The sequence below is a fragment of the Diplotaxodon limnothrissa genome, linkage group LG14, assembly GCF_057381915.1.
Source record: "Diplotaxodon limnothrissa isolate DT_005_m linkage group LG14, D_limnothrissa_male_GT1.1, whole genome shotgun sequence".
In the NCBI taxonomy this organism is placed as follows: domain Eukaryota; kingdom Metazoa; phylum Chordata; class Actinopteri; order Cichliformes; family Cichlidae; genus Diplotaxodon; species Diplotaxodon limnothrissa.
The window spans coordinates 27,575,593-27,592,579 of NC_140609.1; the positions used below are offsets into that span (position 1 = coordinate 27,575,593).

The following is a 16,987-nucleotide window of genomic DNA, read 5'->3' on the forward strand; positions in this document are numbered from 1 at the left end:
AATTCAGGGATTTGAGTCATTCTGTGCTCCAGATGAAAATATTAATCACGTTAATCGTGGTGATGACAGATTAATGCGCATTACTGCGTTAATGTTGACAGCCCCACTATTTTCTCAATACAAATATTCTAATCATAAATCAACCATAAATAGCTCATAAGTAGCTATACAGTCTGAATGATGATCTAACTCACAGTTTTCAAATGACATATTCATGAGCAAAAAAGAAGATTCTGTGTCACAATAAACACACTCTGAATGCAAAATGAGATGTATTAATGCAAACAATTTTTTTTAAATCAAGGATTAAAATACAAACAAACATCCTTCTAAAATCTATTTAACTTTACAATATTACAATTTTAGAATTGTTTAATGGTTTGATGATTTTTAGAAAGTCTACTCAACTTAAAAATAAAAAAAAGGAGGACAGATCTTCAGAAGGTCCATCACTCATTGAGATCTAAATGGGGTTTGAGGCGCCTGAAAAGAAATCTCAAAACTGCACTGTAGGTACCAACAATGCAGTTCACATCTGGTTTTGAACTGAAGAAGCTTCTTGGATGAGAGTTGAAACACCTTCAAAAAACTCAAAGAAGTCTAGTTACTTTCTTTCCAAGCGCCTTATATTACCGCATATAGACAATCATTATACCTCATGACATTAATCAATCTGTTATTACTACAAAATAAAAAAGAAATGTGTAGTTTTCTTTATTATGCCTTCCTGATTTATGGTTTTTACATAGAAACTAAAAATTGTTTCTGGGAAATAAGCCACAGCATCATTGAAAAAGACGTTTAATAATCACATCATTACATTCAAACAAAGAACCAGGATTATTATCAGGATAATAGTATGAAAAGTATCCTAAAATGTGAACTTATATTACCTTATGATCATGAGTTTAGTACCACATAAAGATCTTAATGTTAAATATGTTTTGTTTGAAATGCCCCATAGAAACTTACATTTTATTACTTACCATACTATATGTTATTGCTTCTTGGGAAAAATTTTCTTCCACAGTATTATTCCTAGTTCTTGTTCTTTTGTCTACGCTGTTTAGGGGTCTCCGCAGTAGATCATCAGCTTCCAACTTACCCTATCCCTAACATTCTCCTGTGTCACACGCTGATCACTTGTCAGAACAGGAAGTGGTGAACATTGTTGTAATACAGCTGAAAGAAGCATTAAATTCCCCTTCACGAACCACTACCTTATCGTGGAGGGGTTTGTGTGTCCCAGGGATCTCAGGGCTACAGTATGTTGTTCAAGTGCTTTTGTCCCGTGGTAGGGTCTCCCATGGGAAATTGGTCCTGGGTGAGGGACCAGACAAAGAGTGATTCAGAAGACCCTTGAGAGAATAAGGGGATATGGGCCCATCTTCCTGCAGGCCCACCACCGATAGGAGATGCCATAGGAGTTGTTTGCACTGTGTGCCAAGCGGTCGCCAGGCGCAGAGGCCCTGGCGGACCGATCCCCGCCTACCAAGACTGGCAATTGGGACATGGAATGTCACCTCTCTGGTGGGGAAGGAGCCTGAGGTCGTGCTTGAGGTTGAGAGGTACCAGCTTAACGCAGGGCTTGGGCTCTGGAAACAGTCTCTGCTAGGCTGGGAATGCCTAGCAAGGGCCCCAGTCCGCGAGATATTAAACGCACACCGGCAGACCTTCAACAGCATTCCGAGGGAAACTGGGGACATTGAGGCCGAATGAACCATGTTCAGCATCTCCATTGCCGAAGCTGCTGCAATGAGCTGCGGCCGCAAAGTGGTTGGTGCCTGTCGTGGTGGTAACCCCCGAACCAAATGGTGGACACCAGAGGAGAAGGGAGCCCCCAGTCTTATCGACCTTGGTTAGCCTGTGGGACTTTGGAGGCAGCTGATAGGTACCAACCAGCCAAGCGGAATGCGGCTCGGGCAGTGGCTGAAGCAAAAACTCGGGTGTGGGAGGAGTTCGGAGAGCCCATGAAAAAATAATTTTTTTCTGGTGACTTCATCGGGTGATGGACTCCAGCTCACACTGAAACAGTTCGCAGCCGAATGTGAAGCAGCGGGAATGAGGATCAGCACCTCCAAATCTGAGACCATGGTTTTCAGCCGGAAAAGGGTGGAGTGCCCACTCTGGGTTGGAGACAAGTTCCTGCTCCAAGTGGAGGATTTTAAGTATCTTGGGGTCTTGTTCACGGGTCATGGGAGAAGGGAGCCAGAGATCGACAGACAGATTGGTGGTGTGGCTGTAGTGATGCTGACACTGCACCAGTCCATCATGGTGAAGAGAGAGCTGAGCGTAAAAGCGGTTTACCGGTCGATCTACATCCCTACCCTCACCTATGGTCACAAGCTGTGGGTAGTGACCGAAAGAACGAGATTGTGGATACAAGCGGCGGAAATGAGCTTCCTCCGAAGGGTGGCTGGCCTCTCCCTTAGAGATAGGGTGAGAAGTTCAGCCATTGAGGAGGGGCTTAGAGAAGAGCCCTTGCTCCTTCACATCGAAAGGAGCCAGTTGAGGTGGTTCAGGCGCCTGACAAGGATGACTCCTGGGTGAGGTGTTCCGGGCATGTCCCACCGGGAGGAGGCCCCGGGGCAGACCCAGGATATGCTGGATATATCTCTCGGCTGGCCTGGGAACGCCTTGGTGTTCCCCTGGACAAGCTCAAGGAGGTGGCTAGGGAGAGGGAAATCTGGGCTTCTCTACTTCGGCTGCTGCCCCCACGGCCCCAGATACAGCGGAAGAAAATGGATTGATGGTGGATGTTTTTTTTATTACTGAGTATAATGGAATGCTGAAATTTTGAAGGCCGGTTCTTTTTGTTGAGTTCCAATTCTCTGGTGGGGGCTTGGGGGAATTGAAAACTATTGAAAAATAACTCGGAATCATGTAGTGTTATTGTGAAAGGTGATTTTCTGTTTATTTACTTTACTCCAAATTAAATATTATTGGATTAAAATAAACCAAAAAATAAATAAAAAATAATAACTTTAAAAAGTTTATCTTTAAAAGTAAAATTTGAAGCTATTTAACAGAAAAAAGTTATAAATAAAGAGATTTTTGAAATAAAAAAAATTGAAAAGTTTTGTTTTTGCATTGAATTTGTGCAATAATTGCAAGTACTAGAAGCTCTGATATACTATGATTGATTTTTGTTCATTAAATATTTCTTAGTGTTCTTCTCAGGCTTGAACAATATGATAAAACACTTGGGAGCAAATATACACATTATTAGCCCAAAGCTGGAGGCCAGAATTGCAAAAATCTCCACAACTACAGTGAATTTCCCAGGGGAGCTGACATATGCTGGGATAAATGTGATCCAGACAGTACAAAATATCAACATGCTGAAGGTGATAAGCTTGGCTTCATTGAAATTATCAGGTAATTTGCGGGCTAAGACTGCTAAAACAAAGCAAAAGGCAGCAAGTATGCCTAAGTATCCAAGCACAGCCCAGAAGCCAGCAGCAGAGCCTAATGCACATTCCAATATGATTTTCTCCTTGTACGTGGTTAGATTTTTTATTGGAAAGGGAGGGTTCACTACCAACCAAACAGTACATATTAAAACTTGAAGAAAGGTGAAAGACACAACAGTCATTCTTTGTTGTGGAGGACCAAACCATTTCATCACATTGCTACCTGGAAGTGTCGATTTAAAAGCCATTAAAACCACTATAGTCTTCCCAAGTACACAGGAGATACAGAGCACAAAGGTGATCCCAAATGCAGTGTGACGCAGCATGCAGGACCACTCAGATGGTGCTCCAATGAAAGTTAATGAACATAAGAAACACAGAGCCAGTGAGATGAGCAGCAGGAAGCTCAGCTCAGAGTTGTTGGCCCTGACAATTGGAGTTTTCCTGTGACAAAAGAATACAGCTGCAATTACGATGGTCAGACAGGCACCCACAACTGAGAATGTAGCCAGGATAATTCCTAGGAGGTCTTGAAAGGAAAGATACTCTACAGGCTTAGGGATGCAAGTGTCTCTCTTTGCGTTAGGCCAGAATTCTTTTTGACAAGGTAAACAATCAGTCGAATCTGGATAAAAAACACATAAATACAAAATTTTCTTGATTTTCATATATACACAATGAAACATTTTAAATGCATGGCAATCATTTCTCTTTACCTGTGCTATTACTGATCTCCCCCTCAGGACATGCTGTACAGTCATAGCAGCAGATGGGTTTTCCTTTCTGCAACACTTTACGAGTTCCTGGAGGACAACTGTCCGTGCACACTGACACTGGCACCTGTCAAAGACATAAATGTTGGAGAATACATGTAAATATTTACTATGCAGCTGTAATCATTGTTTAGTAAAGTTTGAATGCTTACTTTCATGCTACCCTCCATCCAGGTAATGTTTTTGTCGATCTGGAATTCCTGGCCCACGGGCCGTGATGCATCATACAGCCCTACAGTCACCATGTCAGTTGCGCCCTTTTTATTTTTCTGCCAGTTAACCAGTTCATAAATAGCCACAGGATCCCCATTAGCGTCAAATGACACATCATAGCCATTTCGGGAAAAATTTACTTTCTTCAGCTCAATTAAAATCTGAAAAGATGAAATTAGGTATAATGGGAGGGGAAAGGAAAAAAAATGCACTATTTCAATAACAAATATTAATATTACATACAATGTTCCCTCTAATCTTTCATGTGTCTGAGCGAACACGCAAACTCCCTGAGCGGTCCCTTGGACCACTGTGAGCAACAGTAGACGTGAGCACTGTGGCCACGCCATCATCGAATCCATCCAAGTTACATGGTTTATTAAAATAATCCAATAACAGCATTTATATTTATGTTAGACTACTTTTAATTAAGTGCTTTAGCCCACTTACATTGAAATTTTAAAAAATCTTGTTCATGACCTGTGTAGTATGTTAACACTATTGGAAGTAAAAATAACTTGAACTCCAATTTATAAACACAACTTTCTTTCTTTTTTTTTAAATAGAGCTCTGACTTTTATTATGAGTCTGTGGTCTGGGAGAGATTCCTGTAACTCTCTGTCTGCAATATACAGTATATAAAGACCAATGTTGGGCAATTAATTATATAGTTACTTCTTCAAAAAAGTTACTGAGTTTTGCAAACAACAAAGTTTTTTGCAGCTGTTTACCTAAACATGCAGCCAAGGCATTTTTTTAGACAAACATTTCAAAATATTTACAGAACAATCAGCTGTTCTGCAACAAATTTGATGCCACACAAATTATTTGTGCCACTCCAAAAAATTTTTTCTGTCCACTATGAGATAAAGGAGAACAACAGCCTGATACCTGCAGACCTGACAACAGGAGATGTATCACTGCTGTAACACCTGTAACATTCAGCAGTCGCCTCATTGTTCTGACACACACAACAAAACTATTGACTACACTACACACTAACTACACAAGATTTGCGTCCCAACGTTGCAAATCTCTCACTTCTCAAAACACCGCCGTCACTCCTAAAACTTCCTCCCGTTTCTTAACACTACATGCCATGATTTGATTGGTCGACATGGTACATTTTTCCACCAATAGGAAAGGGTGGGGGGTGTTTTGGTTTCATCTTTGCTCACAGGTGGAGAGTGCTTTCGATCGTTTTCCTTATAAAACGCTGTTTGTACCGTTTCTTCCTGCAGTAAATATAAACAACGATAATATTCAGGAAGAAAACCAAACATTGCATATATTTTTATCATAACTGGCCTATCAACACAATTTAAAACTGGTATATACTGGTATATAAGTCCACACTTTTTCCGTCAATTGTTCCGTCTGTCCCGCTCACATCTCCAATGGTTGTACACGTTGTCATTAACGTGGATTCACTCCACACTGTCAGCCACACCGTTTTGCTAGCTAAAACACCGGCACATAAGGACGCTGTCATAGCCTGTCAACGACTTTGATTAGCTGCGTATATACGAATGTGAGTCGCGTGATTAGCTGCGCTATGGGATAAGGTGGCATCGTTCTAATCCCATACAGGAGCAGCCAGTCACTTACTGACTAACACTGCAAAACAGAATTGTTAAAGTATTTACTTTAATTTCAATTCAGGTTAGAATTGTTTACGCAATGCAGATTTTTTTCTGCGCAGAGACCGTGCCAGCAGTGCACAATTGCGCACGCGCGCAGCTTAGAGGGAACACTGATTACATATCAACTCATATTGCAGTTGATGAAAGACACTGGCATCAACATATTTATTTCTTCTGACCTGTTTGGACTCTAACTTGGTTAACTTGTCACACTTTGCAGTGCCATTTATTTCCTTGCACACTGCATTATGGATGGCATGTGCTACTGCATACATGGCCTTGTACACCATGTTAGTAACTCTGAGCTGTGATGTGTCAGTGTACTGGTTTTGAAGATTCTGTATGTCTTCATTTCCATCACATACTTTCTTCTTTGCAGTGGCATCTAAAAATCACAAAAAGACAGAGCAGATGTCAACATTGAACTAGATCTCAACTGTGTTCTCTTTATAAATGTTGCAAATTATGTTGGTAACATGAAACATATTTCTAAAAGGTTAAAATAAATAAAATAAAAAATGGAAAATAATCCTAGTTTACCATGGCCCTTTCTCAATTCTCAAGTACGCAAGTCCATACTCGCTTGCCGAGAATGTGAGCACGGACTGAGGAACAAATAAAACACTGAAATAAACCAAAGATTAACATTTCAAAGTTATCTAAGAGTCTTATATATATATATATATATATATATATATATATATATATATATATATATATATACATACATATATATATATCCCACAGTTGTTCATGTTTTTAAACCCATTTTGCACAGGGAGGCATATTTTGAAAAATATATTGATAGCAATGTTGAATATTATTACACAGAAAAAAAAAACAACTACATGTAACATAATTACACCGTGACGCCTCTGCCTTTCTAAATAGAGGGACAGTAACTGCATGTGTAAATGTAAGTGTGTAAAGCCTGAAGATAGAGACAAAATACTGTTAATCTGACTATCTGCCGTTCTGCAATTTATCTCCTGTAAACAATAACGTGGCGCACAGCGTGACGTGGAAAAAGGCACATACCTTTAACGTTGTGTGACGAACTCTGTATTCCTCGTCCACACATAAACCCAAAAAAGGAGTTTTTAAAAATCTCCGTTTTCGGTGATTCCAAACGCCGTTTACGTGTGGACGAAACAGCTGCGTTTTCAAAATCACCCGTGTACGTGCGGACGCAGCGTAAAAGAGTTAGTAGTTTATTTTCTTACTACCTGCAGATTACTTGTATTTGCTTAATTGTTTACTAAATGTTTGAGGTGTGAAATAAACCGCAATGGAGCAAAATATGGGTGTGTGTGGTTGGAGGATGTGATTGTGCGTGGGCGCGCGGGAGTGGGGCGAATATTTTTTTTGTAAAACAAAGGGGGGCCCAGCAAAAAAAGTTTGGGAACCACTGCTCTATATCATCATGAAGGTATCCGATGATGAATCAAACTACACATGACCAATTTAAGATGACACAGCAACAAGATGCTATGTCAACCCTGAGCCTCCAATTTTTGTTTTAAAAGTGTGAACTTCAAAGTATGTACCAGTTTTTAAATTGTGTTAATAGGCCACATAAAACCAGAGTTACAATAACAAATACACACAATGTCTTTTTCCTGAATATTGTTGTCATGTTTACTGCAGAAAGAAATGGTAAAAACAGTGTTTTCTAAGGAAAGCGCTCAAAAGCAGTCTCTTCTTGCGATCAAAAAAAGAAAGAAAAGAAAAAACACCTTTTTCATATAGATGGAAAAATGTGCCATATCGACCACTCAGAAGATGATATGGCAAAATGGCTTTGGTTGTTTAGGAAGAGGGGGAAAACAGCTGAAAGAAAGAGAGAGAGAGAGAGAGAGAGCGAGTTTTGAGATGTAAGAGATTGGCATGTTAGGAATGTGTAGTAAGTGTGTTGTGCAGTGTGTTGAACAATGAGGCAACTGCTAAATATTGCAGTTACTGCCAAAACGCCACCAAAGGCCGCTTGCAATGTAAACGTTGCCTCCAGGTCGAAGAGGCAACATATTTGCACATATTCAACTCTGTATATTTTATATATTTTATTATTATTATTATTATTATTATTATTATTTTATTTTATTTTTTTTACTATTTAATTTGTAAAAATGTGTACACACACACACACACACACACACACACACACACGTAGGAAAATATTTAGTATACACATCCAGAAATGCATACACTATTATATATTGTACATATATTTATTAGTTTCAGGTTGGCCATTCTTGTATTTTGCTCGTTTGTGTTGTTGTGTTTGCACATCTCTGTTGCTTGTGGGGCTCGCACACAAGAATTTCACTCGCATGTGCTGTGCCAGTGTGCCTGCACATGTGATGTGACAATAAAAGTGATTTGATTTGATTTGATTTGAAGACATGAGGGGTGATACACCTCCTGCTTTCAGGCCTGCAGGTATCAGGCTTGTGATGTTCTCCTTTATGTTAGAGTGGACAGAAATATTTTTTTGGAGTAGCAAAAATAATTTGCGTGTTATCTTATTACCTGCTTGTTCTATAAGTACTTTGAATTGGTTATATAAAAACTAGGAGCATTAATTGCAATTAATTAATTTGAAAAAAACAATGTACTAAAAAAAATTATGTATTTAATTGCAGTTTGCATTCCAGGCAAAGGCTAACTTTTGTCAATGCACAATTTTCTGGTATATCGATTACACTGATGCACACATCAGAATCAGAAGAAAGTGCATTGCTAGGAATGATTGGAGGCAAGTTTAATTTCAAAAGACTACCCAATGGAAGGCTTGATGAAAGTGTGGCTTTGTGCAAACTGTGAAAAATGGAGTTTGCATACCACAGAAGCACTTCAACTTTCCATTACCATCTAAATGCAAAACATGTTGCTAGCAGTCTGAGTACCAACAAAAGGTAATGGCAGCCCAAACTTGATGAAATGACTAACTTAAGGACTAAAATTAGTAAGTCAACATTGGACAAATTTACAAATTCTCTTGCAAAATTGATTGCTCTGGACTGTAACCCACTATCAGTGGTAGAAGATAGGGGGTTAGAAAATGTACTACACTTAGCGTCAGGTGATCCAACTTCCAACTGCTCTGCCAAAAGACTATTTCAAGTAAAATTCAACAGCTTTATGACACTGAAAAGCAAGAAAAATTAGACGCCTTATAGACAGCCCTGCTAATATGGAGGAACTACACCAAGAGCAAACAAGACTGGGGCAACAGCCAAACAAAAGCACAAGCTAGTCATTATAACTCCATCAGAGCTGGTAAAACTCCAAAAGCTAGCGACTGTCCTTGAGCCATGCAAGTAAATTAAACTATTTTTTAACTTTTTGTTACTGTTTCTTCAAAAAGCTCTATTCGTTCTTTAAGTCTGACCTCATTAGCCGTGTCTGGTCCCAAACTCTGCTGCATGTCCATAAGCCAAATGATCACTGCGGCATCACTGAGAGTTAAAAAGTGTCTAAATTCTTTCATCTGTAATAAAAAGATCAGTGTGGCTGCTCTACCAGGTGTAGCAATTAAGTTAAACATCCAGGCATCCATGAAAACGGAATTTATTAAACTTAATGGAGTTAGAAGTTAGCAAGGAGTTAGCTCGCTAGCTTCCATCTAAATATAATATAGCCTGTCCTGACTGAGAGATTTCTGAAACAAATTAAGATGTACAGCTCTGCTATCACTTCTGACATAAATGAAGACAGAAAAGTAAACAGCAGTGGCGTTTGTAGGGTTACTTTAGTTTGGCTAGCTGATATATAACTGATATATAACAATGAGCTAAGTGATAGCTAGCGACACAGCTATGTTAGCATAATATAAACAGTGAAGGTGGAGGATGAACGCTAACTTCTTTCCACTCGATAAAAGTTGCCGTGAGGATTCTCGATTGTTCATTAATTCATTAGTCATTAATATACTGCTGCATGGGCTGGGCTGTAGTTGCATCATAAGTGTTATAACCTCAGGATAAAAATGCTCAAAAACTCAGGTGCCACTTTTAGGACGTTTACTGACCACTTTTAGAAACAACCACAGGTAGTCACAACACTCACAACACATATAGGAAACTGTTTCTCACATAACATTCCGATAGGGAAAACCCTGAAAAACCTCTGAAGGTTCCGGCGTGCAACGCCCCCAAACATACATTAACAATAACACTGTCTACAACAGTAAGGTTTTAAAAACTGAGCTTTAAAATGAATAGCGCTAATAAAAACCGAGAGAAGGCGACTGGCTGTCGCCCTCGCTGATTTTAGGGGCTTTTTGAGAATGAATAGAACCAGACACAAAGCATTAAAACATGTTAAAAACACAAAAGCCTTATTAAACGCAGGGTAGTTTGGGCCCGGAAGGAGGATTCATCACATCATCACTTAAAGACCGGATATTTGACAGTTATTGTGTAGATTAATAATTACTTTCTTGAACTGTCTACTACAGGTTTGTGACTGAGCTTCTTAGAGCAGAGACATATGTCTCATGTTCAGGGGTTTATCTGTTTTCTGCCACCTGCATCACACCATGGAGGTCTCCGATGATGACTCAAACTACATGGTGAAATTCAAGGCTACCTGCACAATGTGTAGCCACCCTCAACCACCTGTGGCTCAAGATAGCTACTGTGCTTGGCCACACTTTAAGGATTTAAAGTGTCTTGCAAGGAGGAGAGCGAGAAGAGGTTTGGACCACCCTTGAGGCCCTGCTGCAGGAACAGTGTAAAAATAAAAGCCTCAGCACAGCCTCAGATGAAAAGATTTCCTCTCATCAGAAAAGAGGAACCACTGAGCAACAGACCAGTTCTTTTTTTCTTTAGCCCAGGTAAGACGCTTCTGACATCTGTTGTTCAGGAGCAGCTTGACAAGAGGAATACGACATTTGAAGCCCATGTCCAGGCTCTTGATGCACTAACTCTTACTAACTAACTAACACTTTTGAATGGCCTTTTTCCTGACAATCCTCTCCAGGCTGTGGTCATCCCTGTTGTTTGTGCACCATTTTCTTCCATGCTTTTCCCTTACACATAACTTTCTATTAATGTGTTTTGATACAGCTCTTTGGGAACATTCAAGTAGGTCAGCAGTCTTCCCCATAAATGGGATTCCTACTGAACCAGACTGAGAGATAAAGGCTCAGGAACCCTTTGCAGCTGTTTTGAATTAATTAGCTGATTAGACATTAACACTTTGAGCCTACAATATTGAACCTTTTTCACCATATCCTAATTTTCTGAGCTTTTGAATTTTGGGTTTTCATAAGGTGTAAGTCATAATAATCAAACTTAAAACAAATAAAGGTGTGAAATTTTTCACTTTGCATGCAGTAAGTCTAAATCTTATATTACGTTCACCTTTTAAGTTGAATTACTGATATAAATAAACTTTTGCATAATATTCTTATTTTTCGAGTTACACCTGTATTTTCTCCTCACACTTGGTCATGATTAATAACTTTTCAATGAAAGTAGGTCAGCCCATGAAGCAACATCAGACTTTGTAACATCAGCAGTTGATCAGATAATTTAAACCAAGAAAAATGTCTTACTTTTGGTCAGTGTGCAGTTAAATGCATCCTCCCAGAACTCAGTAAGTATTTGAGAAGAAGCCACTTGTGAGGGGGACAGATTCAGCAGGAAGTCTCTGAGACCTAGGATTCTAGACTTCGGAATCCCAAATCCAATGGCCCCAGCACAGAAACTAAACCTCGTTAATTCTGGGTTGGTTACCCATGATTCACTGCCTATCCACTGGCGGGGTGGGGAATGCTGATGTGATAGCTCCTCCAAAAGTGCCCTCATGTCCCCCAAAGAGAGAAGTGCCACAACAACCATGGCTGTAGACCTTGACAGACAATATTGTGCATTAGAAGCATTTTAAAATGTAAATGTATGAAAAATTTTAATTTAGACAGTAAAACTAATATTTGCAGAATAAATATCTGTGATGAGGACACCTGCGGATAACATCTGCTACTTTCTGAATTCTGCTATGTGGGTATGTTCGATGGAAAGAAAGAGAGTATTCCACACAGATCCCCTCTTTCTGTGCTGCTTTTAGAAATGAAGCCATGCCATTATTTCCATAATCCGAATCTGATCGAACAGCACCTATCCAAGTCCAGCCAAAGTGTTTTACCAGCTTGGCCATTGCTTCAGCTTGGAACTGGTCACTGGGAATTGTTCTGAAGAAACTTGGGTACTGCTGCTTGTCAGACAAGCATGCGCATGTTGAAAAGTGGCTAACCTAAACCAAATTAAATAAAACACCACACACCGCAAAATCAAATATCATGCACATACATATTTTAAATACAAAAATTGACAGAAATTGAAAACATTTACCTGGGGAATGTTAAAGGACCTGATGACTTTTGACAAACTGATGGATTCTGTAGACCCCGAGCCACCAACAACAGCCATCACCATACCAGAATGTGAGCAATTGTTATCCATGGAAAACACAGGGTCGAAGCTATTTAGAAACTGAAATGCCATGTGCACTGCTACAGGCACTGATCCACATGAGTCATATATCTGATACCCGAGCCTGATTCCGGGCAGCAGCTCTGTACTGTTGTTAATCTCTTCTATGGCAAAAACCATTGCACGCGATGATTGCAGTTCACTGGTGAAAAGGCTGCAAATAGTTGTGTCACTGTTAGCATATACACTGTAGATTTAGTTTAAGTTAAATGTTACAAAAATAAAATAAAGAAAAAATCAACAACAGGATAATTTAAACAAATTAAAGTCTTTTTATTTCCTTTTAAATATAATTCCTTTCCTATATTTCCTGTATAAAACTGTTATTTAACATATTGTATAATTTCTGTTTTGAAAATACAACAATTTTTTTATAAAGAATAAATGACCTTTTTTTTTTTTTTTTTACATTTTTTAACACTACACAGAATCAATGTAGTTCCATAGAACATAACACACATGAAAAAATTTCTCTCCTCATACAGTCCAACATGTTTTTAGCACCTTCTTCTTCCCATTACTGAACTTCTTACTTACTAACCTTCCTTTGCATTTTGCAGGCTCAGGCATGCTGGTGTAGTCACTGTAAACTGTGTTCATGTAGACGTGAAGGGAAAAATCACCACCAATAACAAAGTCCCCATCCTTTGAAAATGCAGGTAGACGAGTGCTTCCCTGCAGCTTGCAGTTCAGAGAGGATGTCGACGTACCAGCTTGAGCTCCTATATGCCTAGTCATTTGTCTCATACCATCTAGACACACTGCAAAGGCAACAGCTGAGTTGAGGTGAAACAAACACACAGCCAATGCCAGACCAATTTTAACAGCTGCTATCTCCATTTCCATCTAAAATTGTCTGTATATGGGCACACATTGTTTCCATTGGCTATATAAGTCTTCAGACAAAGGGGTTTGGTCATCTTTTTAAGGACATGTGGTCGTGGATTAACCCTTACATAGTGTTGACATTCTAAGTCTTCACAGTATGGTTCATGTACATTTTGATTGGGACCAAGATTTCCCTCATAATTATCGGCTATGATAAATTATGAACTTCAGATTAATTTAGAATGGATAATCAACAGAATTTTAATCCTTAACTAATGTTTCATAGAGCAGAAAGAGTGTAAATTTTTTGTGTACATTTTTGGTTTTACACCAGTTGTTTTTGGAGAAAAACATATTATCACACAAGATCTTATGTCGGTATGCCTAAGACAGAAACATATCATAAAAAAAACCATATCAATAATTTAAACATATAATTTTAGAAAGTGTAAATGGCAAGAAAATTCTGGAATTGTTGGGATTTATTATATAACTGTACTTCGTAACCATTACTACTACTAACATTGTCTTTACTATGTAACTAATATCTGTAGTGATACAAAGGAATTAAAATTTAGAGCACAAAAGTCATTCATTAGTCTGCATTCAAATTATTGGGAGGAAATGTTGGATATTTGGGATTTTTATGTGTTTCTTAACCTCACTAAAATGGCAGCTCAGGTGCTTCTCTGTTCTCACGACATTCCACTCCATCTTTGATAGCTGTTTTAATCTTAGTTAGCTCATAATAAACAGATTCCACTTTTTTGAAAAAAAAGTACCTTTTTTCCACTATACTTTTTTACTTGTACTTGAGTACATTTATGAAGAAGAAACTGTACTTTTACTCTGCTACATTTGGCAATATTTGACCCGTTACTTTTTTTAAAAAAATAATTAATTTCACACATTAGATAATGCTACTAATAATAGATCATGGTGCCAGTGGAGTTTCCTGTAACTCTTTCACCAATCAGATGTAGCCATGCGGTCACACAACCAGTTATGAACTGTGGCGGGCAGAGCGGCCCAAGCCTTTCTGAATTTCTTTTTAGCTCTGTTTAGGTGCATGCCAGTCTTCATGTTACAGAAGCTGTGTCGAACTCGATTCCTCGAGGTGTCTGTGTACTGGAACTTTTTGATATGTCCATAGTCCAATTAATTAAATGGCTAAATTGCCACCTCTGCATGCAGTACTATAGAGTCTTGCTAATGACCTAATGATTTTATACTGGTGTGTTGCGGTGAGGACATGTTTAATAGTTTTAGGACACTGGGCCTCGAGGATTGGAGCGATTTTCCTCCTGCCCTCAGTTTGACTAAACTAGAATCACATATTTTCGGTGCTACGTTGTGGTGAGATAAGTTCGTGGGTGTTGTCTGCAGCTTCTATTGTCCTTTTAATGTCTCGCTGGTTAGCTAGCGTGAGCTATAAGCTAACAGCTAGCCTGGTTAATAACGCCAGAGTTCCACGCACATGTAAACACAGTATTTCTGTGGTGTTGATGCTGTGCTGAGCGGGCAGCACCCGAAGCAATTGAAGTGTCGGAATGTGGAAATTTCAGCATCGCTTGAAAAAACTGCCAGCTAGCAAAGTCCCTCTCACCGGTAGGTAGGGTTGCCAACCGTCCCTTAAAAAACGGAATCATCCTGTATTTCGAAACAAAAGTACACGTCCCGTATTGAGCTAATAAAGGACGCACTTTGTCCCGTAATACAGTGAGAATCAAAAGTAGTCTATAAATGTTAATGGAATTAACGCTTTGTTGGAAAACATAATTCCCAGCCCCTCCCCTGCTTTGTGACCAATGAACTGACAGCACACTTATGACAATTCGAGTATGACAATTCAGATTACCGCTCATCTCATTGGTCGAGGAAAGGTCGCTTACGGAGAAAATACCGGAAGACAACAGATGACCACAACAAGAAGCATGGCCAACAGGGAAACAAACGCCGACACTGCGGTGCAAGTCTCGGACGTCAGTACACCTAAAGCTGGACATACACTGGGCGATTTTCAAACTGCACGATTGACTCGCAGGGGTTAGAAGTTGGTAGGTCACGATGCAGGTCTCACACTATACCGCCCGATGCTCTGATGCGACCTGAGTGCTCACACTGTGCCTCCATAAAATGAAGGTTATAACAGAAAATCTGTCGCTCGCTCTCTCTGTCTTTCACTCACACAGACACACCACCACCATCAACTTTGCTAAATTGCTAATGAAAAACATTGATCAGGCAGCTGTGATTGAGCAGCAATGTAAATCCAACTATTTTCACGGTTGTTGTGGTCGTGATAATTTTGTGATGCCACATCGAAAAGGCTCGGATGAGCTTTTCAAAGTTCTACAAGTTGTGCCTCCATCGCTTGTGTCCAGATCACAGGCTGCACAGCCGTGCTGCTCCGTCTTTTTCACCGACGTTTACGTGTTTGCGCGTGAGCAGCTGCGGTGACACCCTCACGAGCGATTGATGATCGGGAGCTGCTCGAGGTGTTAATCGCTTCTCGTTACCCCACGTATACTGCACGATGAAGGCCAAAATTGGGCCGATCACCAAATCGGTCACATGACTCAAAAATCGGCTCAAAATGGGCCAAAAATCGCACAGTATAAGCCCAGCATTACAGCAGCAATGTTTGTTCCCCTCAGAGAAAGAAAAATATGCTGCAAAAGTACAGGGAGGAATGGGAAAAGGAAAACACCTGGCTGGAAAAGTGCACGATAACATCTATAAAGCGCACTGCACTGTATGCCGGCGCACTTTTTCCATAGGCATGCTTCTAATGGTGGGCACATGAAGAACATGAGGGGCGTGAAAGCTCGGGGAACCCTTAACCAATTTTTTGTCCACCAGGCCACGGCAGAAGTAGATATGGTATGTAAGCATTGGTTTGGTTTTTTTTAAACCCTCTGGTTAAGGTTAATATGGGCATGTGCGGTGAATATCAGCGCTATGTGGCCAGAAGTGTGATAATATAATTTATTTTGTGTAATAAACAACTGCAAGGATAGATGATTACAACAAATAGATGACTAATACATAAAAGTAATACATAGATGAATAATGATGATGAGTTAAGATGCGTAATCATGGGAACAAGTGGGTTTACAAACAGGAGCAGCTGATTAGCATTAGAAAAGCTGATACGTCAACTGAAGCCAATTGTACTAAATGCACTATATGTGCACAGTTACAAGAATGATTTTGTTCTATTGTTTTCTATTAATTTATATAATTTTAAGTTAAGCAGGACAGAGTTCTTTTAAAGAAAGATTTACTTATATTCTCAAAAGTTAAGCATGACAGGCTTCTGTTTAAGAAAGAGACCTGTTTTACTGTGTTACTGTTGTCATTTTGAGCTAAAAATAAATGGCTAAATGATCATTTGTTTCCCATATGGTCATATCACAAAGAATATGCATCTGCTTAAATCAAATTCAAGTCAAATGATTAAAAAATAATTTCACACACAAAAAAAAGAGCTACCACACTGGGAAGGGTGAAGACAACTGGGTTGCCCGGCCCTGGCCACGAGGTGTCCCTTATTTATTTTTCAGGGAGTTGGCAACCCTACCGGTAGGCGAAGTGATTTTCAACCAATTACAAGATGA

At 39.5% G+C, this 16,987-nt stretch overlaps 1 protein-coding gene across 2 annotated transcripts; it reads right to left on the minus strand.

The window, feature by feature from the left end:
• Positions 1–3,133: 3,133 nt before the first annotated feature.
• Positions 3,134–13,220, minus strand: LOC146619017 (extracellular calcium-sensing receptor-like). 2 transcript variants are annotated; one of them, XM_085370890.1, is made up of 9 exons: positions 13,066–13,220; positions 12,399–12,681; positions 12,011–12,300; positions 11,603–11,898; positions 9,906–9,914; positions 6,222–6,406; positions 4,339–4,560; positions 4,130–4,253; positions 3,134–4,038 (listed from the first exon to the last, which is right to left on the minus strand). In XM_085370890.1, the coding sequence occupies exons 1-9, from the start codon at positions 13,137–13,139 to the stop codon at positions 3,134–3,136; spliced, it is 2,388 nt and encodes a 795-aa protein (XP_085227016.1). In that variant the 5' UTR covers positions 13,140–13,220. The 2 variants fall into 2 exon arrangements, with proteins under 2 accessions (XP_085227016.1, XP_085227017.1); XM_085370891.1 differs by lacking the exons at positions 9,906–9,914; positions 13,066–13,220 and having other exon boundaries at positions 6,222–6,427; positions 12,399–12,674.
• Positions 13,221–16,987: the final 3,767 nt, after the last annotated feature.

Excerpts from the sequence above, each read along its gene's own strand:
- LOC146619017 (XM_085370890.1), bottom strand. The coding sequence starts at position 13,139 with ATGAACACAGTTTACAGTGACTACACCAGCATGCCTGAGCCTGCAAAA. Across the intron at positions 12,682-13,065 it reads GGAAGGTTAGTAAGTAAGAA|TGAACTGCAATCATCGCGTG; the intron begins GTTCAGTAATGG and ends CCTTTTCACCAG. Across the intron at positions 4,254-4,338 it reads GGATGGAGGGTAGCATGAAA|GTGCCAGTGTCAGTGTGCAC; the intron begins GTAAGCATTCAA and ends TGTCTTTGACAG.